Source organism: Oncorhynchus kisutch, linkage group LG30 (assembly GCF_002021735.2).
Source record: "Oncorhynchus kisutch isolate 150728-3 linkage group LG30, Okis_V2, whole genome shotgun sequence".
In the NCBI taxonomy this organism is placed as follows: Eukaryota; Metazoa; Chordata; class Actinopteri; order Salmoniformes; family Salmonidae; genus Oncorhynchus; species Oncorhynchus kisutch.
This window is the reverse complement of record NC_034203.2, coordinates 1,055,658-1,082,145: the sequence shown is the minus strand read 5'-3', so window position 1 is coordinate 1,082,145 and position 26,488 is coordinate 1,055,658. Positions and strand designations below refer to the sequence as shown.

Genomic DNA, 26,488 nt, shown 5'->3' with positions numbered 1-26,488 from the left:
CTCCCCTGGCAAGGATTTACAAGTAATAAACTGGTTGCAGAATTACTGGATTCCCAGTAGAAGGATTTCCTGCTTATTCCTTCCTAATTCTAGAAATCTTTTCAATTAAAAAATCTATGAACTTTGGGAAAGTTTCAGCGATTTTGCAACCCTAGCTGGTGCAAGGAATATGGTTGCAATGTGTGCATGATAATGTCACTTTCTTGAACATAACCCAAAGTTGCCTCGTGGTTCTGTATTGCAGTTCTGCAATGCCAACCATATAGAGTACTTGACGGGCCGGGTGTGGATTGGCTTCTGGCTGGTGCTCATCGTGGTCATCATAGTGGCCTTTGAAGGTAGCTTCCTGGTCCGCTTCGTCACACGCTTCACCCAGGAGATCTTCTCCTTCCTCATCTCCCTCATCTTCATCTACGAGACCTTCTCGAAACTGGGCAAGGTGAGGTTTAGAGGAGGAGCGCCCTTTAACACTGGGCTGGAGCTGATTGGGCTTGCTTGTCCACTGGACTACAAGTTCATAGCTTTCATTGCTAGCATACCGCTGCATGCATTATGACTCCGTCAAGAGCGTTTGAAACGGAAGTCATCTATCGCACACCTGACACAGATGAAATGGTGCAGGAATGTATGAGACTCATGAGAAAACTGTGTGTCCGTCTCTGAGTCCGTGTGTCTGTCTGTCTGCCTGTCTGTCTGTCTAAAAACCCACCAAGATCTTTCAAGAGCATCCTCTCCAACGCTGTTACCTGGTCAACGACACATGGACATCCTCATCATGCAACAACACTGTGGTTGGCGTGCCTGGCAAGGTGGTGGGGGAGCCCAACACAGCCCTCCTGACGTTGGTGCTAATGTCCGGAACCTTCTTCATTGCGTTTTACCTGCGCAAGTTCAAGAACAGTTCCTTTTTCCCAGGCAAGGTAAGTACAGTAACCCTGGGCTGCCTGACCAGAGCCATACATTATTGGCTCTTAAAAAATACTTATTCAAAATGCATTAAAGGTGCACTATGCAGACATTGCTATGCCATTTCCTGATTGATAAAATTGGAATAGTTCACCTAATTTCAGTTTGTGACAAAATAAGCAAGTATAGTGTTGAGAACCATTGTACCATCTAAACTGCTGTGAAATATATATTCCATAACCAAAATAAATTGTATTTTCAAGTGTTTGAAGTTGGTGTACAAAACTGAAAGTAAAAGGCGCAGAAACTAAACTTAAGACTGGGAAGCATAGAAATAGTGAACATAGAACAGATGTACCGCTTCTTAGACTTGCTTTTGATAACAATGGCCGTTCTATGACTCTCATTTCTATGTTTTTTTTGTCGGGTCGTCCAAAAAGTGACATATTGCAGCTTTAATGCTTTAATGCATGTGGCAGTAAGCATCTGTTTTATATTCAATCTGACTTGTGCATGTTCTTTGTCTCAGCTCCGTAGGATGATTGGAGACTTCGGGGTTCCCATCGCGATTCTCATCATGGTGTTGGTGGACTACAGCATAAAAGACACCTACACCCAGGTGAGATATAGGTCAAGATCAAATGTCAAGAGAGCAATCAGAAGTGAGAATAGCCCAGGCTAACCTTTTCCCTTTGACCACTCCACCCTATTCAGAAGCTAAGCGTGCCCACAGGCTTCTCGGTGACCAGTCCTGAAAAGCGGCAGTGGCTGATCCCCCCGCTGGGCTCGGACGGACAGTTCCCTGTCTGGATGATGGCCACCAGCATCTTACCTGCCCTGCTCGTCTTCATCCTCATCTTCATGGAGACACAGATCACCACGTAAGCCGGGTGTTCACAAGGCTATGATTTAGCTGTCCGAGATGATACGTTTTTGAAATCGGAGACAAAATCCCCATGTCGTTGCTAACACAGGGCGCGCGGCTTTCACCGGTGCTCGTTTAATATGTACGGGTCAGAGAAGAAATCTGAGGGCTACTGATCTCGTCTTTGAGCAGTCCCAAACGTCCCAATATTTTCAAACATGTTTGATTTTATCAGCAAAAAATCTGCAATGCTCTCGTAGTGTGAGATGTGCATATTATAGAGTAATACAACCCGTTACCTCTGCACCCCCATCTTACATATCATAGAGTAATACAACCCGTTACCTCTGCACCCCCATCTTACATATTATAGAGTAATACAACCCGTTACCTCTGCACCCCCATCTTACATATCATAGAGTAATACAACCCGTTACCTCTGCACCCCATCTTACATATCATAGAGTAATACAACCCGTTACCTCTGCACCCCCATCTTACATATTATAGAGTAATACAACCCGTTACCTCTGCACCCCATCTTACATATCATAGAGTAATACAACCCGTTACCTCTGCACCCCATCTTACATATCATAGAGTAATACAACCCGTTACCTCTGCACCCCCATCTTACATATCATAGAGTAATACAACCCGTTACCTCTGCACCCCCATCTTACATATTATAGAGTAATACAACCCGTTACCTCTGCACCCCATCTTACATATCATAGAGTAATACAACCCGTTACCTCTGCACCCCATCTTACATATCATAGAGTAATACAACCCGTTACCTCTGCACCCCCATCTTACATATCATAGAGTAATACAACCCGTTACCTCTGCACCCCCATCTTACATATTATAGAGTAATACAACCCGTTACCTCTGCACCCCCATCTTACATATCATAGAGTAATACAACCCGTTACCTCTGCACCCCCATCTTACATATCATAGAGTAATACAACCCGTTACCTCTGCACCCCATCTTACATATCATAGAGTAATACAACCCGTTACCTCTGCACCCCATCTTACATATCATAGAGTAATACAACCCGTTACCTCTGCACCCCATCTTACATATTATAGAGTAATACAACCCGTTACCCTTTGCACCCCCATCTTACATATCATAGAGTAATACAACCCGTTACCTCTGCACCCCCATCTTACATATCATAGAGTAATACAACCCGTTACCTCTGCACCCCATCTTACATATAATAGAGTAATAAAACCCGTTACCTCTGCACCCCCATCTTACATATTATAGAGTAATACAACCCGTTACCTCTGCACCCCCATCTTACATATTATAGAGTAATACAACCCGTTACCTCTGTACCCCATCTTACATATTATAGAGTAATACAACCCGTTACCTCTGCACCCCATCTTACATATTATAGAGTAATACAACCCGTTACCTCTGCACCCCATCTTACATATTATAGAGTAATACAACCCGTTACCTCTGCACCCCCATCTTACATATTATAGAGTAATACAACCCGTTACCTCTGCACCCCCATCTTACATATCATAGAGTAATACAACCCGTTACCTCTGCACCCCATCTTACATAATATAGAGTAATACAACCCGTTACCTCTGCACCCCCATCTTACATATCATAGAGTAATACAAGTCATCTCTCTCTCTCCCTACCCCCTCACTCTCTCTCCTTCACTCAATCCCTCTCCCTCCACATTCCTCTCTTTTTATACAATCTTTCTCTCTTTGGTCTATCTCCTTCCGTCAGGCTGATAGTCAGTAAGAAGGAACGGATGCTGTTGAAGGGCTCCGGCTTCCACCTGGACCTGCTCATCATCGTGGCCATAGGTGGGGTTTCGGCCCTGTTCGGTCTGCCCTGGTTGGCTGCCGCCACCGTGCGTTCTGTTACTCACGCAAACGCCCTTACCGTCATGAGCAAGGCGGTGGCCCCCGGCGACAAGCCCCGTATCCATGAAGTGAAAGAGCAAAGGGTGACGGGCTTCCTCGTAGCTCTGTTTGTCGGTAGGCATGACCCCTCTAACTTAGTGCCCAGGACTAAATCCAGAGTAGGGTCTCAAAAAACTTCCAGAAACTTTCCCAAATTGCACAGGTTTTCCAAAAATCACATTTTCACATGTGAAATAGTTGTTTTCACATGTTGGGTTAAGATTTCACGTGAAACCATATTTTCACGTGAGTAGAATAACATGTTTTCAATCACATGAAAACTCCACGTGAAAATGGCGCTTTGATATGTGGAATTGCAAATTCCCATGTGTGGTTGAAATAATGTTCGCCCCACATGTGAAAAGTTGGAATTGGAATTAGGGTGACCACATCTAAAATGGTCAAATACGGGACAAGGGAAAGATTTTGCAGGACATTTGAGGAACAGTGGACAGAATACATTTCTTGGGGGTAGGTTAATGGATCACGTTCAAATTGCCCCGTATTGGCTCTGCTCATGCCGGCTCTGAGTCTGTGAGTATCCATAGCAATGGCTCTGCTTTGGCTGCTCTGCTCAATGAAGAGACATGAGACAGCAATTAGCTGTTAGCAACTTTTCGTCAATCTAAACTCTGACAAAATTCAAGAGCATTGTTATTTTCTGTGAAATAATCTCGCCTGTTTTATATTTGGCAAGGTTAAATAACTGATGTGACACCTTGCAATGATCTTAGTCAGATATGACTGCGACGCAGCAGAGCACGAGCAAATGGTTCAGCTTCAAAATCTGTGAAAAACACGTCCTATCTGGCCCCAACCCAATTTATAATGTCTGGGTCCGTCAGACGGGTTGCGTAGTAGAGCTTTACAAGGAAGTGGCCCCTGGCGACAAGCCCCGTATCCAGGAATTGAAAGAGCAGAGGGTGACGTGCTTCCTTATTGCTCTGTTCGTCGGTAGGCTTGACCCATCTAACTTAGGGCCAAGGCCTAACTTGAGAGTAGGTTGGCAAAATTCCAGAAACTTTCCCAAAATGCACAGGTTTTCAAAAAATCCTGGTTGGAGGATCTCCCTGGAATTAGGAGGGAATAAGCAGGGAGATGATCCTCCAACTGTGAATCCTACAACCAGGATTTATGGAACACCTGGGAAGTTTGGGAACGGTTCTGGAGTTTTACAACCTTACTCCCCCTACAAAAAAACACATGTCAAATTTGCAGTTTTATATGTGAAATATCTGTTTTCACATTTACTGAATTTAGAGTTCACGTGTTAACACCACCTTTTTACATGTGAGGAGAATAATGTTTCACATGTTAAAAACATTCACATGTGATAATCGGATATGCACTTTCACAAATGTAAAAAAAAAACTTATGAATATGAATATCGTATGAATATCTGACTTTCACATGTGGAATTGCATTTTCACATGTGAAAAAAAATCACATGTGAAAATCTAATTTGCGGTTTCACATGTAAGAATCCTCCACATGTGAAAATCTCATGTGGGGTTGAAATAATGATATTCTTCTCACATGTGAAAAGATGGTGTTAGTGTGTTGCAGTAGCAATGTTTCCACCGTTGGAATTAGGGTGACCACATCTGGGGAAAAAACTAGGAATGATTTTGCGGGACATTCGAGGAACAGTGGACAGATCCTTATTTTGGGGGGCAGGTTAATGGAACACATTCAAATGGCGACATAGTTCTGCACTGTTTGTTAAGGGCTTGTAAGTAAGCATTTCATAGTAAAGTCTACACTTGTTGTATTCGGGGCATGTGACAAATAAAGATTGATTTGATAGTTCTGCTGTATGAAGGCCACTGCCTGTTAAACAGGTAATATTTATTTGCTGCATCCATTTTTGGATTTATAAATTTATTATATGTACCCATTTATTCTTGAAGAATATAACGTATAAATGCCTCATGAGCTTAGTCCAACTGTTCTGTAACCCATTAGAACCCAAAATATAAGCTTGATTTAAGCCAAAGTAAATGTAAACAAACACGTGTATATAGCCTTAAAACATGGTTAAAAATGTAATTTTTATATAATGGTCAGTCCTTGTATCCATAGCATCGTCAATGGATTAGTGTGTTTGCATTTCTCCAGCCCCATCCCTCATCTTTTTATCGAAACTGGCGGGGACAGTGGCGATTTTATCATGTAAATCTTGGTGGGGAAAACAAAACAAAAAAATGTAGATTCTCGCAAGCAGAGCCACTACACAAAACTAAACAATACATGAATTGCACTATAATGGTGAAAAACAGTGTCCACAAACTGTTGGAGCCTACATAAAGCTGTCCCAACAGCAGAGCTTTCTTTTTAGCACTATGGAGTGAATCCTTACCACAGCTGCACCTGGCTATCAGCAGTCTTAATTCAGCCTCATTTATTGCCTTTTCAACAAACATAGCTGACAATTAAGATGTACAAACTACGACACTATCATGACGTGGCCCTTTCTGGGTGTAGATCGTGGCTCCCCCCCCCCCCCCACCCCCCTCATTCTCTCTCCTAAACCAGGTTTAGCACCTCAGGTCATAAATTCAGGGTAGAACCTACCATGCAGTATTCAGAGAGAGAGCGAGAACGAATGACTTCACTTCGCCAAACTCCTAAATCCCCAAAATGGGAGAATGAAACATTCGTTATGGTTTTGAGAATGTGGGAATGATCCGTGTACACTTACGGGATAGTTATGTTGAGTGTGTTTCATTTGGTGTTCTCATGAAGGACAGGAAACACACATAACGCTTTCTCTTAAAGTGTACATTTCCCAGCTGTCAGGTTTGCATCTAAATATTGTGAAAAGTATGTGTTTAAACATGAAACTATTTATTAAAAGATGTAATGTGATGTTAAGAACTAGTCCGTGGCCACACCCTCGTGAGCCCAGTCATTAGGCATCATGGAACCGTCTCTTTTCTACTGAAACATATAAAACCCACCCCTGATGAAATTCACACCAGACCACGCAAACCCCGGTGTAAGCTAAAGTTGCAAATGATTGAATTTCTAAGACCGAAACATGCGGGGTGATGCTGGTAAGTGAAGTGGTTTAAACTACAACTCTACCAAAAGACAAGACTATACCACGTAGAGCATTGGCTACACGGCTGGAAATGGTTCAACTCGATTCCAACAGAATAAGGGCGAATCTTAGACACAATTACTAGTCTGCAGCTATAAATTACGTAAAGCTAGGACGAGAATACAGACAACCACCGAAGCATCTATTCTATTCTACTCTGAAGTATCCATTCTAACCACCTACAGGACGATCGAGGATTCCAACAGAGAACAACGACATACGGGCGTAAATATACAGTTGAAGTCGGAAGTTTACATACACTTAAGTTGGAGTCATTAACACTCGTCAACCACTTCACAAATTTCTTGTTAACAAACTATAGTTTTGGCAAGTCGGTTAGGACATCTACAATGTGCATGACACAAGTAATTTTTCCCCAAAAAATGTACAGACAGATTATTTCACTTATAACTAACTGTATTACAATTCCAGTGGGTCAGAAGTTTACATACACTAAGTTGACTGTGCCTTTAAAACCTGTTCACACCACCACGTACCTCTAGGGGTACCATCCCCCCCTGCTCAACTGACACAGTGGCGCACAGAACGCAAAAATATTCTTCGAAATATTTAACCTCCACACATTAACAAGTCCAATAGCTCAAATGAAAGATAAACACCTTGTTCATCTAGCCAGCAAGTCAGATTTCTAAAATGTTTTACGGCGAAAACATAGAACATATTTATGTCAAACCACCACCAAAAGATAGGCTAATTTACATAGCCATATTTGTAGAACAATAGATGCAATCACAAAAGCAGGATTAAAAGAAAAATAATTCACTAACCTTTTGAAAATCTTCATCAGATGACAGGAATAGGACATGTTATACAGTACATTTATGTTTTTTCAATAATATGCAATTTATATCCATAAATCACTGTTTACATTGAACGTCATGTTCAAAAAATGCTACTAGAATGTCCGGAGAAATTATGATAACTCTGCCAGATAACAGAAATACACATCATAAACGTTGACTAAATATACATGTTCTACATATAGTTAGAAAGATACACTTCTTCTTAATAAAACAGCTGTGTTACGTTTATTTTTAACGTTACAGAATTCGTTCACTTGTCAATAATATGAGACGGCGCTCATAGATTAGCAATATGGCTCCGCTATTTCGGAGTCCACAGAAACACATAATAACCACATAAATATTCCCTTACCTTTGCCGTTGTTCGATCAGAAGTCGTGGAAGAAGTCATACTTACCAAAAACAGCGTTTGCCTTTCAAATGTGTGTCTTTGGGTTATCAAACGCGACAAATTTCGGCTGAAATGCACCCAAAATTCTATGGGTTGCGCATCAAAACTTCAAAATTACATATTATATGTCGACTAAACTGGTCAAACTAAGTTCAGAATCGAGCTAAAACATGTTATAAACACACATAAAAATCCTTAGCCCGAACAGACAAGCCTATATCGTTTGGTGGATCTTGGAACAAAGAGAGCCAAATACCCGAGGCGCGCACGTATTATTGCGTGACCCGAGGGTTTCTTCCCGCCAAAGGGTGAGGGAGCACGCGATCTTCACAATGAAGCGCCCCATTGAAAGAGGACATCGCGCTGAAGAGATAGGAACTGTTCCCAGATCTGTAGCTGGTTGGGAAGGGTGGGGGCAATGACGTCAAAGTTGGGCCAACTTTTCTGCTGACAGAAAGAGTTTGGAAGAATGGCTGCCCTGTGAGTTCTGCTTTACATAGAGACATAATTTGAACGGTTTTAGAAGCTTTAGAGTGTTTTCTATTCAATAATATTTATTATATGCATATATTAGCCATTTTTGACAGATTTTCTGTCAGTTTACTATGGGCACGCATTCCTCCAAAGGGGGCAGTATTCTGCCCTAGCCTTAACAGGTTTTAAACAGCTTGGAAAATTCCAGAAAATGATGTCATGGCTTTAGAAGCTTCTGATAGGCGATTTGACATAATTTGAGTCAATTGGAGGTATACCTGTGAATGTATTTCAAGGCCTACCTTCAAACTCAGTGCCTCTTTGCTTGACATCATGGGAAAATCAAAAGAAATCAGAAAAAAATTGTAGACCTCCACAAGTCTGGTTCATCCTTGGGAGCAATTTCGAAACGCCTGAAGGTACCACGTTCATCTGTACAAACAATAGTACACAAGTATAAACACCATAGGACCACGCAGCCATCATACCGCTCAGGAAGGAGACGTGTTCTGTCTCCTAGAGATGAATGTACTTTGGTGCGAATCCAGTTAAAATCCATCCCAGAACAACAGCAAAGGACCCTGTGAAGATGCTGGAGGAAACAAAGTACAAAAGTATCTATATCCACAGGAAAACGAGTCCTATATCGACTTAACCTGTGAGGCCGCTCAGCAAGGAAGAAGCCACTGCTCCAAAACCGCCGTATAAAAACCAGACTACGGTTTGCAACTGCACATGGGGACAAAGATCGTTCTTTTTGGAGAAATGCTCCTCTGGTCTGATGAAACTGAAATAGAACTGTCTGGCCATAATGACCATCGTTATGTTTGGAGGAAAAAGGGGGAGGATTGCAAGCCGAAGAACACCATCCCAACCGTGAAGCATGGGCGTGGTAGCATCATGCTGCAGGAGGGACTGGTGCACTTCCCAAAATAGATGGCATCATGAGGGATGAAAATGATGTGGATATATTGAAGCAACATCTCAAGACATCAGTCAGGAAGTTGAAGCTTGGTCGCAAATGGGTCTCCCAAATGGACAATGCATAGCATACTTCCAAAGTTGTGGCAAAGTGGCTTAAGGACAACAAGGTCAAGGTATTGGAGTAGCCATCACCAAGCCCTGACCTCAATCCTATAGAAGATTTGTGGTCAGAACTGAAAAAGCATGTGCGAGCAAGGAGGCCTACACACCTGACTCAGTTACACCAGCTCTGTCAGGAGGAATGGGCCAAAATTCACCTAACATATTTTGGGAAGCTTGTGGAAGGCTCCAGAAAAGTTTGACCCAAGTTAAACAATTTAATGGCAATGCTACCAAATACTAATTGAGTGTATGTAAACTTCTGACCCACTGGGAATGTGATGAAATAAATAAAAGCTGAAATAAATCATTCTCTCTACTATTATTCTGACATTTCACACTCTTAAAATGAAGTGGTGATCCTAACTGACCTAAGATGGGGCATTTCTATTAGGATTAAATGTCAGGAAGTGGGAAAAACTGAGTTTAAATGTATTTGGCTATGGTGTATGTAAACTTCCGACTTCAACTGTGTATACATTGCAATTATTCTCGAATGAGCGGCCGTTCATGTACAAACGATTAGCATTTCAATTAATATAAATATAGACTGTGTGTAATGAATCCATTTGTCTTTCTCAGTCCCACGCCCTTCCCTTTGTCTACCAAGCCGTCATATCGGCTTAGCCCACTAGGCACTTTTCTACCATTTTTGGTAACCAATATCTACTGTTTGTTTGTGATGTTTTTCTGTGATTATTTAGTTAGTTAGTAAATAATGAATTAAGCCAGTTTGTATATTCCTGATTCATAAGTTATGCTAGGGTTCATGCAGATAACCAAGAATTTTATTCTTTTTTTTTCTTTCTTTTAGTCTAATGATAGACTGCTATTGATATAAAAGATCTTCAGATTTTTAAGAATGGATTCGGGAGATAACCACTCTATATAAACTAATGCTTCCGTGGTGCTCCGGATTCCTAATGAGCTAGTTATTGCCTGATTTATTTAATCAAATAATTAAACGTTAGGTAACCAATTCGAAAATTGCATGTCATCTCATTTAATCATACTAGAGACACGACAGCATAAAGGAACGATGAGCGGATAAGAGGCTATCCATAATTTAGATTAAGATGTTAATTAGCGAGCTAAGACAGACGCAGTCAATATAACTATTTGTTCAACACTTTTGAAATGTACAGCGACAGAATTCAGAACTTGGGGCGTTCTTACATTATTCTCCCTGTACACCAAGTCAGAACTGTAGGATAAATAAAGTGGGCATATAAACAGACAAAAAAAGCTCTTACAATATTTGATGATGACATTTTCTAAAACAGGTGTCATGGAAATTCTACACAGGGACACTCAAAGTCAATCTTAAATGAATCATCCTTTATTATCAGTGAGCTGGAGAGGTTCCAACCAACTCAATGCACCAAGTATACATGTCGATCAGGACCTTCACCCGGGGCAGTCCCGTTAGTTCTCTTATATATAGACAAGTTATATTTGAATGATTTAGCTTATTCATCATTCATCATTAACGTCTGCTTTATTCATGTGACCGACCAATACTGGGTCATGCATATGACAGACCAATACCTCATGAGGCTTCTTCTCTATAAGCTGAGACCTTGAAACTGAAATATCCCTTTCTCAAAACAAGGTTATGCGCGTAGTGTCAAATTGTAGATACTGATATTGAGGACTTGTTCAATCAGTCACTTGCATGAACACAGAAATTGGTTATAAGAAAAGCACCAACATAAAATGTTCCATCACACAGGCTATAGGCTACATGTGCACCACCAAGTCAGAATAGTAGGGGGAAAGGGACCAAATTATTAGGGTGAGGCACATGGGCTACTAACAGCTTGCTACACAACATACACTTAGCATTACTTTCTTATCTACAGTATACATATCTCCCTAGCATATTACATAATTTACAGTGCCTTGCGAAAGTATTCGGCCCCCTTGAACTTTGCGACCTTTTGCCACATTTCAGGCTTCAAACATAAAGATATAAAACTGTATTTTTTGTGAAGAATCAACAACAAGTGGGACACAATCATGAAGTGGAATGACATTTACTGGATATCTCAAACTTTTTTTTAAAATCAAAAACTGAAAAATTGGGCGTGCAAAATTATTCAGCCCCCTTAAGTTAATACTTTGTAGCGCCACCTTTTGCTGCGATTACAGCTGTAAGTCGCTTGGGATATGTCTCTATCAGTTTTGCACATCGAGAGACTGAATTTTTTTCCCAATCCTCCTTGCAAAACAGCTCGAGCTCAGTGAGGTTGGATGGAGAGCATTTGTGAACAGCAGTTTTCAGTTCTTTCCACAGATTCTCGATTGGATTCAGGTTTGGACTTTGACTTGGCCATTCTAACACCTGGATATGTTTATTTTTGAACCATTCCATTGTAGATTTTGCTTTATGTTTTGGATCATTGTCTTGTTGGAAGACAAATCTCCGTCCCAGTCTCAGGTCTTTTGCAGACTCCATCAGGTTTTCTTCCAGAATGGTCCTGTATTTGGCTCCATCCATCTTCCCATCAATTTTAACCATCTTCCCTGTCCCTGCTGAAGAAAAGCTGGCCCAAACCATGATGCTGCCACCACCATGTTTGACAGTGGGGATGTTGTGTTCAGGGTGATGAGCTGTGTTGCTTTTACGCCGAACATAACGTTTTGCATTGTTGCCAAAAAGTTCAATTTTGGTTTCATCTGATCAGAGCACCTTCTTCCACATGTTTGGTGTCTCCCAGGTGGTTTGTGGCAAACTTTAAACAACACTTTTTATGGATATCTTTAAGAAATGGCTTTCTTCTTGCCACTCTTCCATAAAGGCCAGATTTGTGCAATATACGACTGATTGTTGTCCTATGGACAGAGCCTCCCACCTCAGCTGTAGATCTCTGCAGTTCATCCAGAGTGATCATGGGCCTCTTGGCTGCATCTCTGATCAGTCTTCTCCTTGTATGAGCTGAAAGTTTAGAGGGACGGCCAGGTCTTGGTAGATTTGCAGTGGTCTGATACTCCTTCCATTTCAATATTATCGCTTGCACAGTGCTCCTTGGGATGTTTAAAGCTTGGGAAATCTTTTCGTATCCAAATCCGGCTTTAAACTTCTTCACAACAGTATCTCGGACCTGCCTGGTGTGTTCCTTGTTCTTCATGATGCTCTCTGCGCTTTTAACGGACCTCTGAGACTATCACAGTGCAGGTGCATTTATACGGAGACTTGATTACACACAGGTGGATTGTATTTAGCATCATTAGTCATTTAGGTCAACATTGGATCATTCAGAGATCCTCACTGAACTTCTGGAGAGAGTTTGCTGCACTGAGGGTAAAGGGGCTGAATAATTTAGCACGCCCAATTTTGCAGTTTTTGATTTGTTAAAAAAGTTTGAAATATCCAATAAATGTCGTTCCACTTCATGATTGTGTCCCACTTGTTGTTGATTCTTCACAAAAAAATACAGTTTTATATCTTTATGTTTGAAGCCTGAAATGTGGCAAAAGGTCGCAAAGTTCAAGGGGGCCGAATACTTTCGCAAGGCACTGTATGCAGCAGCATACATTTTTGGACTCATCTTGCTGTTCTGTGCTCACTTGAACAGGAAAATGACATGGCGGTCCTTCTTGTTGGCAAATTTTGTCATCAAACTTTGTCATCAAAGTCTGGCATTCTCTGGATTGATGGTGCTTTCAAGACAACTGGGAACTCAGAAAAAACAAGGTTGAATGACGTCAGGGATCTTCAGGTCAGAGCTCTAGAAAGAGGCCAGAGTTCCCGACTTGGAATTCCGAGTTGGATGACCTTTCAAAATGTGTTTTCCCAGTCAAAGCTCGTTTTTCTCAGAGTGCCCACTTGTCTTGAACTCACTGAAGTCTGAGATTCCCTAGTTCCGAGTTTCCAGTTGTTTTGAACGTGGCAGAAGTCATGCTGGATTGACAGCATGGACAATGTATTAAACCTTTCAGGCCCATGGTGTTGCATGTGAATGTTTATCCTATCCCAGAGACAACACTGGGTTTAATGTGATGACAATTACTTTATCAAATCAATTAACTATGTTTAATTATTACGATGATTCAATTAATCCTGTAACAATGAACTCATTAGCAATCTTGGGCACCACAGAAAAAGTTGATTTAACGAATTACCGTTTTCCGAAGTCGCTGGAGTCAATGAACAGCATTCTCACATAGGTATTCCTCTTGTCCAGATGGGTTAGGGCAGTGTGGTTGAGATTGCATCGTCTGTGGACCTATTTGGGCGGTACGCAAATTGGAGTGGGTCTAGGGTGTCAGGTAGGGTGGAGGTGATATGGTCCTTGACTCGTCTCTCAAAGCACTTCATGATGACGGAAGTAGTCGTTTAGCTCAGTTACCTTACCTTTCTTGGGAACAGGAACAATGGTGGCCCTCTTGAAGCATGTGGAAACAGCAGACTGGGATAAGGATTGATTGAATATGTCCGTAAACACACCAGCCAGCTGGTCTGCGCAAGCTCTGAGGGCGCGGCTGGGGATGCCGTCTGGGCCTGCAGCCTTGCGAGGGTTAACACGTTTAAATGTTTTATTCACGTCGGCTGAAGTGAAGGAGAGTCCACATGCTTTGGTTGCGGGCCGTGTCAGTGGCACTGTATTGTCCTCAAAGCGGGCAAAAAAGTTATTTAGCCTGCCTGGGAGCAAGACATCCTGGTCCGTGACGGGGCTGGTTTTCTTTTTGTAATCCGTGATTGACTGTAGACCCTGCCACATACCTCTTGTGTCTGAGCCGTTGAATTGCGACTCTACTTTGTCTCTATACTGACGCTTAGCTTGTTTGATTGCCTTGCGGAGGGAATAGCTACACTGTTTGTATTCGGTCATGTTTCCAGTCACCTTGCCCTGGTTAAAAGCAGTGGTTCACGCTTTCAGTTTCACGCGAATGCTGCTATCAATCCACGGTTTCTGGTTTGGGAATGTTTTAATCGTTGCTATGGGAATGACATCTTCAATGCACGTTCTAATGAACTCGCTCACCGAATCAGCGTATTCGTCAATGTTGTTGCTGGACGCAGTGCGGAACATATCCCAGTCCACGTGATGGAAGCAGTCTTGGAGCTTGGAATCAGATTGGTCGGACCAGCGTTGTACAGACCTGAGCGCGGGAGCTTCTTATTTTAGCTTCTGTCTGTAGGCAGGGAGCAACAAAATGGAGTCGTGGTCAGCTTTTCTGAAAGGAGGGCGGGGGAGGGCCTTATATGCGTCGCAGAAGTTAGAATAACAATTGAACAATGAATGCAGCCTCAGGATATGTGGTTTCCAGTTTGCAAAGAGTCAAATAAAGTTCGTTCAGAGCCATCGATGTGTCTGCTTGGGGGGGAATATATATGGCTGTGATTATAATTGAAGAGAATTCTCTAGGTAGATAATGCGGTCGATATTTGATTGGGAGGAATTCTAAATCAGGTGAACTCTAACTAAATAATCACACAGAATTACATAAACACACAAACAGAATAGCTTAGAAATTGATTACTACATAATGCAATGAATAGTCCCTAGTGTACTAAACTGAAATGACGGCTTGTTACACAAAATGGTGGATTCAAAAGAGAGGGAAAGGAAGGGGCGTGTAAGAAAAAGCGGGAGAAAAAGACAAAGGACTTCGCTAACGTACATACAGCTGAGAACTATGCTCATGGAAATGTGAATACTTTGCACATGAACGGCCGCTCATTCAAAAAAATTGCAATGTACATATTGACGTGTGTATGTCTTTGTTGTCTCTGTTGAAATTGCCAGTCCATCTATGGAGTAATTTGACAAAGTCTCTGATTTGTCCACCAGAGATCAAAGTCTTTGAAGTTGTAGCTCTGTTATAAAGGGTACATCAGACGTACCAATGGTTGTTTGATAGGGAAATGTTCTTTGGATTGAATCTTTCAGAGTACCACCCGGTGGTTCTCGGTCAAATTTACTAGCCTAAAGTACTTAAACAGCTGCAGACTGAATATTCCCGTGTTCTTCACTCGAGAAAGTTTCAGAGTTTCTAACCATTTTGTACCTTTCAGCTCACGCTGTCTGTGTACTGGTCTTGTAGAGTCTAACCATTAGTGACATCCAGTTCACACCGTCCCCCTGCTTGTTCTCTAGTTTTAAACCATTTCTCAGCCATGTAGCCACTGCTTCACGCTGACTGGTCTATAGAGATTTTCTTCTTCTCTGTTGAACATTTCAGAGTGTCTAACCATTTCGTATCTTTCAGCTCACGCTGTCTTATGTAGAGCTAGAACCATTTTACACGCCCATAGCAACCCGGCAATGTACTGGTCTCTAGAGATTTACATTTCTTAACCATATCAGCATTTCACCATTTCAGCACCCAACGGGCTCGTCCTCATGTTCTCTGGTCTAAATGTACATTTTGTCACTGGTCCTTTTATGAAATCTGGAAAAAGGGATGTTCCATGATGCCGACATGTGTGTGCTCACGTGGGTGGGGTCACTGACTTGTTAAGACTTCATATGAAAAACAATTCTCTCACTTAGAAGGCTAACATCACATCTTCTCACAAATAGTTTCATATTTAATAATATAAGTTCCACAACATCTAGATGTGAATCACTGGAAAATATACACATTCAGAGATGCATTTATGTTGTTCTACTGTCCTTAGTTACATCACAAATTAGTAATGAATTTGACATGATTGTTCTTTAAGTACCCACGGACCCTTCCAACTGCTTGGATTACAGAAATATTTATTCATTATCCAATCTTGGATGTCACAGTACTACAATATCTCTCTCTGTTGTAAAGAAGGGATTTTAAACTTCCCTTTCATTGTGTGGGAGAGAGAGCGTTCCTGCAGTTATTTACGACCGTTATAAAACTGTGGTGGGAGAGAGGAGGGGGTCTGGTGCCTATGATCCTCACCCAAAAGAGCAAGTCATGATACCAGACTTGGACTACACACCCTCTCTACTGAATAGCAGGCTAGTGATTGCTTTCCAACACTTGCAGTTAGCCACTAATTCCTTCCAAACCACTCATTGTTGAATTTGCGATTTCCAACTTGTTGTGTAATGTTTATGGCCGATGAGCGCCGAGACGTTTTATCCATAATTTCTTGAAAAGGATTTGCCAGTAGATTGTCGACTTGATTCATGATGATGACTGCTTGTCTAGCTAAGATTTTGAAAGTATGATGTTGACATGATCAGTCCAATCAAAGCTACGGTAGATATAACGTGATTTGACATAATTTTATCCGTGTCCAATGACCATGAGCCTTCTTAGATGGGCACTTCTAATGTAACTTTATGGCAGCACCCAAGGGGTTTGAATTTTCAAACTTTCCCTGTAGATTTTGCGGTGTCTTAGTGTCCCCATAACTGACAGAAAACTGAGCCAATCATGGTGTAACTAGAGAACATTACCAACCCCTACGCACTGTATTTTCCACTGGCTGCCCCACCACCACAGAAAGCACTGAGCTAGCTTGAAACACCTGCATTTTGGAGCTGCCTTACTCAAGAAATCAAAAAAGAGACCATGTTTGTATGCGACTTTATTAACTCAATTATATTTTTTACATTGTTTGTCAACTGATATGTGACACGTATTAATGGCAATATAACAAAACAGACAACAGACAATATAACAAAACAGACAACAACAGAAAACAGGGCTCTACCCCACCTGCCATGAATGACTGGTCACCACTGGGCAAGGAGAACACTTTGTTAAAGTTTCAATTAAGGATTGCCACTTTAAACACCTTAAATAGAGTCATATTGTTATTATATGGTGCCATCCTCTAGTGAGTGAGTTGCTTTTGTGCCATTGATATTAAGCAAAACTTCTGATGTCGAGAACCAAATTCTTAGTATTGCAAACGATATTGAAAGCAAAACATATACCCAAAAGTATTGAAAGCAAAACATATACCCAAAAGTATTGAAAGCAAAACATATACCCAAAAGTATTGAAAGCAAAACATATACCCAAAAGTATTGAAAGCAAAACATATACCCAAAAGTATTGAAAGCAAAACATATACCCAAAAGTATTGAAAGCAAAACATATACCCAAAAGTATTGAAAGCAAAACATATACCCAAAAGTATTGATGGCAAAACAAAATATTGCAAATTTAAATGTATGCAAAAAAAATGTTTGCAGTGAAATATTTATTTAGGAAAACATGATTAAACAAAATGTCTCCCCCTTTTCTGCAATTTTTGGTTATCTTTTTCTAGTTGCAAGATTTGGCACATCCATTCAAGCAACAGAGCACCCCATTGCTGGTGTGTCTCTCAAGATAAGCAGGGTTCTAAAGCCAGTTCATGGATGGGGAACCAGATGTAACTTGAAGTTGTGTAAATTCTATAGCCTAAAAAAAAAACACTTGTGAAACTTTACTTGTCTGAAAACATGAAAATGTCAACAACAATTGTTTTTATTTTTCACAAGTGATTTGTTCATATGTTTATGCGTCTTGGAAAACCACATGTTTTTTTCACGTGATTTAATTTTTTTTTTTTTTTTTAGATCCAGACACATGCTTCATATAAATGGTGTGTTCATTTCCTAGGACAAATGTTCTTCTCACGTCTGTTCCTCTGGCTAGGTTTGTCCATTGTGATCGGAGATCTCCTGCGTCAGATCCCCATCGCTGTGCTCTTTGGGATCTTCCTCTACATGGGCGTCATGTCCCTCAACGGTATCCAGCTCACCGAGCGCATGTTGCTGCTTTTGATGCCTCCCAAGTATCATCCTGACCACACTTATGTCCGCAAGGTCAGTACCACTAAACCACAACAACATCTATGTTTGCAAGGTCAGTACTGCCCAAATCCCAACCATACCTACAGCTGCAAGGTCAGCAGCACTGCTTGAATCCCTACCACACCTATGTCTGCAAGGTCAGTGTATTGCCCAAACCTCGACCACACCTACGTCCACAATGTAAGTACTACCCAAACCCCAACCACGCCTGAAAATCCTGTGCTGCAGAGTAACTAAACAAAACTTAATAACGACACTGGTTCTATCTTGTAAAAGTGTCATTAGCATCTGAATCTGCAAGGCCTTTGAAAGCCAAGTACTGACTCTGACTAGAACTGCTATTCTAATATGTGTGTGTGTGTGTTCCAGGTGAGGACCCTGCGCATGCATCTGTTCACGGGGATCCAGCTGGTGTGTCTGGCGGCACTGTGGACAGTCATGTCCACCGTGGCTTCGCTGGCCTTCCCCTTCGTCCTCATCCTCACCGTGCCCATCAAATGGTTCCTATTGCCCCGCATTTTCACCACGCGCGAGATGCAGTGTGTAAGTCTCACCACACACACCGTCTAGCACTGTTGCCACCGCCTAAAGGAGTTGTGTTTTTATTGGTTTTAGTTTACAGTGGGATGTTGCTTCGGGGGCCTTTGTCTGAGAAATAATCTGTGGGAAAGTCTGATATCCTATGCAGCTGAACCCTGGCAATAACCTTGACCCTTGACTTCTACCCCTGCTCTCTCTTTGTGTCTTAGTTGGATGCAGATGACGCAGAACCTAAGTTTGATGAGAGGGAGGGACAGGATGAGTACACAGAGATGGTGCCAACGTGATGGACATTCTGCCAACCAATATACACCCTAGCCCTACAGTATACTCCAGGAAGTTGGTCCAAACCCACCAAATCCTTTGTTTGTTCACCTGATATTTTATAACGCACCACTGATGGTTTGAAATGTTTTACTCATTTTTTAAATTTAATTGTCTTGAAAGCTTTTTAGGGTCCCAACTCCCACATCATATATTTCTTTTGTCTATTTTCACTATATTGCTTTTTGGAAGGTGGATTTGTCCTTCAAAAATAATTTGAGTTACTATGTTGATTCATGTTTTTAGGTATCTTTGGGGTGTGTTTTAATGTCAGGTGGGAGTTTGAATTGCTGTGACTAGAGCCCAATTCCAAGTCTCCACCTTCTGCGCAAAGTGTGCATCGGAATTGGGCTTTTAGCAGAAACCACATCCTCTGAGGTCATGACCTAAGAAGAAGCACTTTATTACGATAGGATCAGTACAGATGTAGTATACATCTTATCACATTGTACTGATGAATATATACATGTACAACATAGTCATAGACAAACATTTACCATTCAGTCTAGTTCCCACGGTTAGGCGTATCATTGCAGTAGTCTTTTGAATGTTACATATTTATTACTACTATGGTACATTTTTCATTCAAGAGTGGGTAAAATGTACACTACATGGTTCTCAATTCACATGATTTTACATGGCCCTCCAGTATGGCAAATTCATTTAATTAATGTTGTAGCTTCACTGAGAAGCACTTACTATAATGCACACTGACAGAAGTAAAAGCAACAAAACCTGATAAATCTAATGGTTCCCCATCAAAAGGGCAACTAGGCCACGCTCAGTTAATTGTTGTTTTCAATGACGAGGGTTTCTGTGCCCATTCCAATTGCCTTTAGTCCAATACAATATGTTTAACTTGTACTGTACCTCAAATTGCTTAAATACAAGAGTAGAAAAGATTTGCATTATAGAGCTTTGCATTATAGAACCAATTATTTGCAGTGTGTTTGTGGGGCCTGTCCAACTCTCTTTCGGCAAATAGCATGTGACTGTGACACCATTATAACTTTATGTATAATATGGTTTGAATGGTATTTGCATTTATTATGGATCCCCATTAGCTGCTGCCAATGCAGCAGCTGCTCTTCCTGGGGTCCAGCAAAATTAAGGCAGTTTATACAATTGTAAAAAAACATTACAATACATTCACAGATTTCACACCACACTGTGTGCCCTCAGGCCCCTACTCTACCACTACCACATATCTACAGTACTAAATCCATGTGTATGTATAGTGCGTATGTTATAGTGTGTGTGCATGCATGCGTGTGTCTGTGCCAATGTTTGTGTTGCTTCACAGTCCCCACTGTTCCATAAGGTGTTTTTTTGTCTGTTTTTTAAACCTAATTTTACTGTTTGCGTCAATTACTTGATGTGGAATAGAGTTCCAGGTAGTCATGGCTCTATGTAGTACTGTGGTCCTCCCATAGTCTGTTCTGGACATGGGGACTGTGAAGAGACCTCTTGTGGCATGTCTTGTGGGGTATGTATGGGTGTCCGAGCTGTGTGCCAGAAGTTTAGACAGACAGCTTGGTGCAGTCAACATGTCAATACCTCTCACAAATACAAGTAGTGATGAAGTCAATCTCTTCTCCACTTTCAGCCAGGAGAGATTGACCTGCATATTACTAATATTAGCTCTCTGTGTACATCGAGGGGTCAGTCGTGCTGCCCTGTTCTGAGCCAGTTGCAATTTTCCTAAGTCCTTTTTTGTGGCACCTGACCACACGACTAAACAGTAGTCAAGATGTGACAAAACTAGGGCCTGTAGGACCAGCCTTGTTGATAGTGTTGTTAAGGCAGAGCATCACTTTATTATAGACAGACTTCTCTCCATCTTAGCTACTACTGCATCAATATGTTTTGACCATGGCAGTTTACAATCTAGGGTTACTCCAAGCAGTTTAGTCATCTCAACTATCACAGTCACAAGCTATTTTCCACACTTGAATTTAAGTAATTTGAGGTACAATACAAATTAGACATATTGTACTGGACTAAAGTCAATTGGAATTGGAATGTTTTATACAGGATATGGATCCACCTCTGGGTAACAGAACGTTTTGTACGTGTAGGTGGTAACCCGATTTGACACTGTTGTTTAAAAGCAGCCCTTATTCAAATTGATTCATTATTTGCAATTGAATGAATACAACCCTAGCAATAAAGTAGCACTACAGTACCCAATTGTGTGTATTTGGGATGATACACAGAGGAAGCCTTCATTAATTAATTTGGCAAATTGTGCAATAAAATAAAAAATCCTATCCTGTGGTAATGACAAACCACCATTATATTATTTGAAGAGCACATACTGTAAGTCGCTTTCTACCGATCACTTGCTGCTTAGATCTCACCATTGTGCTTCTCCGAACATGTTAAAGATGTTTGGTCCCATTACCTACATAGTCTTTCATACCTGAATACACTACATACCACGATTTACTTGATTTTCACTGTCTGAACAACAGTATGTACAGTATGTCGGCTTTAATGTACAGTAAACAAAAGTAGGAGACATTCTATTCAATACAAATTAAGGTATTTTTAAGTATGCACATATTTTTGGGCCCCAGTAGCTAATCATGTCTATAAAGCCAATGAGGATAGTATATTAATAATAGCTGTTTCCATCTTAAAATGTCACTGAATGTGTTGTAACATACACAGTCATAATACACGTTATTGAGATTCTGTTTACTTTCTACCAGAAAGTTAAACATCATACCGGTGCACTGAAAAATTACAGTTGTTTGCAAGTATTTCAAAAGTGTGTAGTAGGAAGAATGTGTCTCACTGAATCACTGCAAAGGAAGAGCAGTGGCTGCCATGTATGGGTTTGTTGTCATCATGTGGTCCAAATTGCCTACTTTACAGATTTGCTTGCTGTTGTTACAGTTTTCATTTTGTGTGCTTTGTCAAGTTCACCAGGTCATAATATATTACATACAAATATATCCATATATTTTCTTAGGAAACAATCATGGTTCAAGTGCTTTGGCTTTAGCTACATTGCAAGATGTTAAAATAGACAATCCGCCTTGCTCTTATCCATGTCAAGTTTGTAGAATGACAAAAATGGACTGGTTTTAAATGTTATTTTTTTTATGTGTATTATATATACGTAAATGTCTATTAATGATCAAATGAAACTGAAAGTTGTGTTTTCTTTTCTATTTGCAAGGATGTGTCTGTCCCTGTACAAAAGTATGTGTAAAGTGGTTGAGAGATACCTAAAAATGATCAATTTAAAGTAGACATTCATATTAAGGATAGGCCATATAAATGATGTATGGTACACTTGTCATCACCATACTGTATGATCTATCACCTAAACACCCCAAAAGAACACGTATCAGTCACTAACCGTCAAAGTTTGAAATAAAAATATACTGCTCAAAAAAATAAAGGGAACACTGAAATAACACATTCTAGATCTGAAATGAATGAAATATTCTTATTAAATACTTTTTTCTTTACATACATTGAATGTGCTGACAACAAAATCACAAAAATTATCAATGGAAATCAAATTTATCAACCCATGGAGGTCTGGATTTGGAGTCACACTCAAAATTAAAGTGGAAAGCCACACTACAGGCTGATCCAACTTTGATGTAATATCCTTAAAACAAGTCAAATGAGGCTCAGTAGTGTGTGTGGCCTCCACGTGCCTGTATGACCTCCCTACAACGCCTGGGCATGCTCCTGATGAGGTGGCGGATGGTCTCCTGAGGGATCTCCTCCCAGACCTGTACTAAAGCATCCGCCAACTCCTGGACAGTCTGTGGTGCAACGTGGCATTGGTGGATGGAGTGAGACATGATGTCCCAGATGTGCTCAATTGGATTCAGGTCTGTTCAGGTCTGGGGAACGGGCGGGCCAGTCCATAGCATCAATGCCTTCCTCTTGCAGGAACTGCTGACACACTCCAGCCACATGAGGTCTAGCATTGTCTTGCATTAGGAGGAACCCAGGGCCAACCGCACCAGCATATGGTCTCACAAGGGGTCTGAGGATCTCATCTCGGTACCTAATGGCAGTCAGGCTACCTCTGGCGAGCACATGGAGGGCTGTGCGGCCCCCCAAAGAAATGCCACCCCACACCATGACTGACCCACCGCCAAACCGGTCATGCTGGAGGATGTTGCAAGCAGCAGAACGTTCTCCACAGCGTCTCCAGACTCTGTCACGTGCTCAGTGTAAACCTGCTTTCATCTGTGAAGAGCACAGGGCGCCAGTGGCGAATTTGCCAATCTTGGTGTTCTCTGGCAAATGCCAAACGTCCTGCACGGTGTTGGGCTGTAAGCACAACCCCCACCTGGGGACATCGGGCCCTCATTACCACCCTCATGGAGTCTGTTTCTGGCCGTTTGAGCAGACACATGCACATTTGTGGCCTGCTGGAGGTAATTTTGCAGGGCTCTGGCAGTGCTCCTCCTTGCACAAAGGCGGAGGTAGCGGTCCTGCTGCTGGGTTGTTGCCCTCCTACGGCCTCCTCCACATCTCCTGATGTACTGGCCTGTCTCCTGGTAGCGCCTCCATGCTCTGGACACTACGCTGACAGACACAGCAAACCTTCTTGCCACAGCTCGCATTGATGTGCCATCCTGGATGAGCTGCACTACCTGAGCCACTTGTGTGGGTTGTAGACTCCGTCTCATGCTACCACTAGAGTGAAAGCACCGCCAGCATTCAAAAGTGACCAAAACATCAGCCAGGAAGCATAGGAACTGAGAAGTGGTCTGTGGTCCCCACCTGCAGAACCACTCCTTTATTGGGGGTGTCTTGCTAATTGCCTATAATTTCCACCTGTTGTCTATTCCATTTGCACAACAACATGTGAAATGTATTGTCAATCAGTGTTGCTTCCTAAGTGGACAGTTTCATTTCACAGTGTGATTGACTTGGAGTTACATTGTGTTGTTTAAGTGTTCCCTTTATTTTTTTGAGCAGTGTATTATGAGTGCAAATTAAACTGGATGACGATAAACGGAGTACGTAGGCATGGTGATTTCTGGTATATTCTTAAAACTTAAGTTGAAAATTATGCTGTCGCTGCTTCCTGTTGACAAGAAATATTGATAAATAGCCCAATAACAAAACACAGTTTTAAAGTGTCCAATATGATGAAACAGTTTGTGATAATTGAAAACATAGACATGAAATGTACTATCTACACATACATGTGCAACAATAGTCATAGTATTACTTAGATATTTTTTTAAACAAGCACCTTATAAACAAACTGCACACACTTTGTCAAGTGGCAATAAATCACTAATCGATTTGAAATGACCACAGCTCAAAAAAAACGGAATCTGGGAATAATGTGTACGTCACTGATTAAAATTTGTAGTAGACAGATAGCTATACTGAACAAAAATCTAAATGCAACATGTAAAGTGTTGGTCCCATGTTTCATGAGCTGAAATAAAAGATCCCAGAAATTGTCAAAACGCACAAAAAGCTTATTTCTCTGAAATTGTGTGCACAAATGTGTTTACATCCCTGTTAGTGAGCATTTCTCCTTTGCCAAGATAATCCATCCACCTGACAGGTGGGGCATAGCAAGAAGCTGGTTAAACAGCATGATCATTACACAGGTGCACCTCGTGCTGGCGACAATAAAAGGCCACTCTAAAATATGTGTTTGACACAGAACATAATGCCAAATATGTCTCAAGTATTGAGAGAGTGTGCAATTGGCATGCTGACTGCAGGAATGTCCACCAGAACTGTTCCCAGAGAGTTTCTTTACCATATCTGCTTCCAATGTTGTTTTAGAGAATTTAGTAGTACGTCCAACCGACCTCACAACCGCAGACCACATGTAACCACGCCAGCGCAGGACCTCCACATTTGGAAAGAAACGGTGGGTTTGCACAACCGAAGAAGTTCTGCACAAACTGTCAGAAACCGTCTCAGGGAAGCTCATCTATGTGCTCGTTGTCCTCACCAGGGTCTTGACAAGACTGCAGTTCAGCATCCTAACCAACTTCATTGGGCATATGCTCACCTTCGATGGCCACTGGCACACTGGAGAAGTGTGCTCTCAAAGGATGAATCCTGGTTTCAACTGTACCAGGCAGATGGCGGACAGGGTGTATGGCGTTGTGTGGGCGAGCGGTTTGCTGACGTCAACGTTGTGAACAGTGTCCCATGGTGGCGGTGAGGTTATGGTATGGGCAGGCATAAGCTACGGACAACAAACACAATTGCATTTTATCAATGGCAATTTGAATGCACAGAAATACCGTGACGAGATCCTAAGGCCCTTTGTTGTGCCATTCATCTGCCGCCATCACCTCATGTTTCAGCATGAAAATGCATGGCCCCATGTCACAAGGATCTGTACACAATTCCTGGAAGCTGAAAATGTTCAAATTCTTCCATGGCCTGCATACTCACCAGACATGTCACCCATTGAGCATGTTTGGGATGTTCTGAATGGACGTGTACAAGAGCGTGTTCCAGTTCCCGTCAATATCCAGCAACTTCGCACAGCCATTGAAGAGAAGTGGGACAACATTCCACAGGCCACAATCAACAGCCTGATCAACTCTATGCGAAGGAGATGTGTGAGACAAATGGTGGTCACACCAGATATAGACTCGTTTTCTGATCCACACCAACATATGTGTATGTATTCCCAGTCATGTGAAATCCATAGATTAGGGCCTAATGAATTAATTTAAATTTACTCATTTCTTTATATGAACTGTAACTCAGGAATATCTTTATAATTGTTGCGTTTTGAAGTGTTACATTTTGATTCAAGTGGGTCGCCAACGAGGTAAGTGTTTTTTTTGTTAATTACTTCCATCAATATCATGCTGACATCCAAGGGCATCATGCAGCCCAAAAATGTGAGGAGGCACAAAGTACGTGAGGATGGCGTTCTGGGGGGGGGGGGGGGGGGGGTTATTTAAAGAAACTAAATATGCTTCTCTGCATTGAAAGGACTGTGAGTCTTGAGTATATCTAGTAAATACTTGCTTTTCTGAAGTCTAACAACCTTGCCAGCAGGTATGCCAGCTAAGATAGTTAGACATGCTAGCTACTCTAACTTGATTGATAGCCTGAGCTGGCTTCTTGGTAGCTAATTATGAGGTTGGGAAATTGGGACCCTATCTGGAGTAGCTAAAGCCAACTTCGTAAAGTTGCTAGGTGGCTAGTAGTATTACAGAGAAACAACAACAACAAAAATCGTCTTTAAAAAAACCATTTGAACAAGACAAATCTGAGGGGGCACGTGTCTCTGTATGGGCAAGGAGCCTC

At 41.5% G+C, this 26,488-nt stretch overlaps 1 protein-coding gene across 4 annotated transcripts in view; it reads left to right on the top strand.

Moving 5' to 3' along the window:
* The window catches only part of LOC109875279 (anion exchange protein 2), a 59,183-nt gene extending 37,776 nt beyond the window's left edge, over positions 1 to 21,407 (top strand). For 3 of the 4 annotated variants that reach the window (XM_031810594.1, XM_031810593.1, XM_031810592.1), the window contains 8 exons: positions 245 to 439; positions 714 to 920; positions 1,436 to 1,525; positions 1,621 to 1,787; positions 3,546 to 3,799; positions 18,183 to 18,352; positions 18,710 to 18,883; positions 19,090 to 21,407. In XM_031810594.1, the coding sequence (XP_031666454.1) occupies positions 245 to 439; positions 714 to 920; positions 1,436 to 1,525; positions 1,621 to 1,787; positions 3,546 to 3,799; positions 18,183 to 18,352; positions 18,710 to 18,883; positions 19,090 to 19,167 (1,335 nt within the window). In that variant the 3' untranslated portion in view covers positions 19,168 to 21,407. The remainder of the gene's footprint in view (positions 1 to 244; positions 440 to 713; positions 921 to 1,435; positions 1,526 to 1,620; positions 1,788 to 3,545; positions 3,800 to 18,182; positions 18,353 to 18,709; positions 18,884 to 19,089) is intronic. The other variant, XR_004206405.1, reaches the window with a different exon arrangement.
* The last annotated feature ends 5,081 nt before the right edge of the window (positions 21,408 to 26,488 follow it).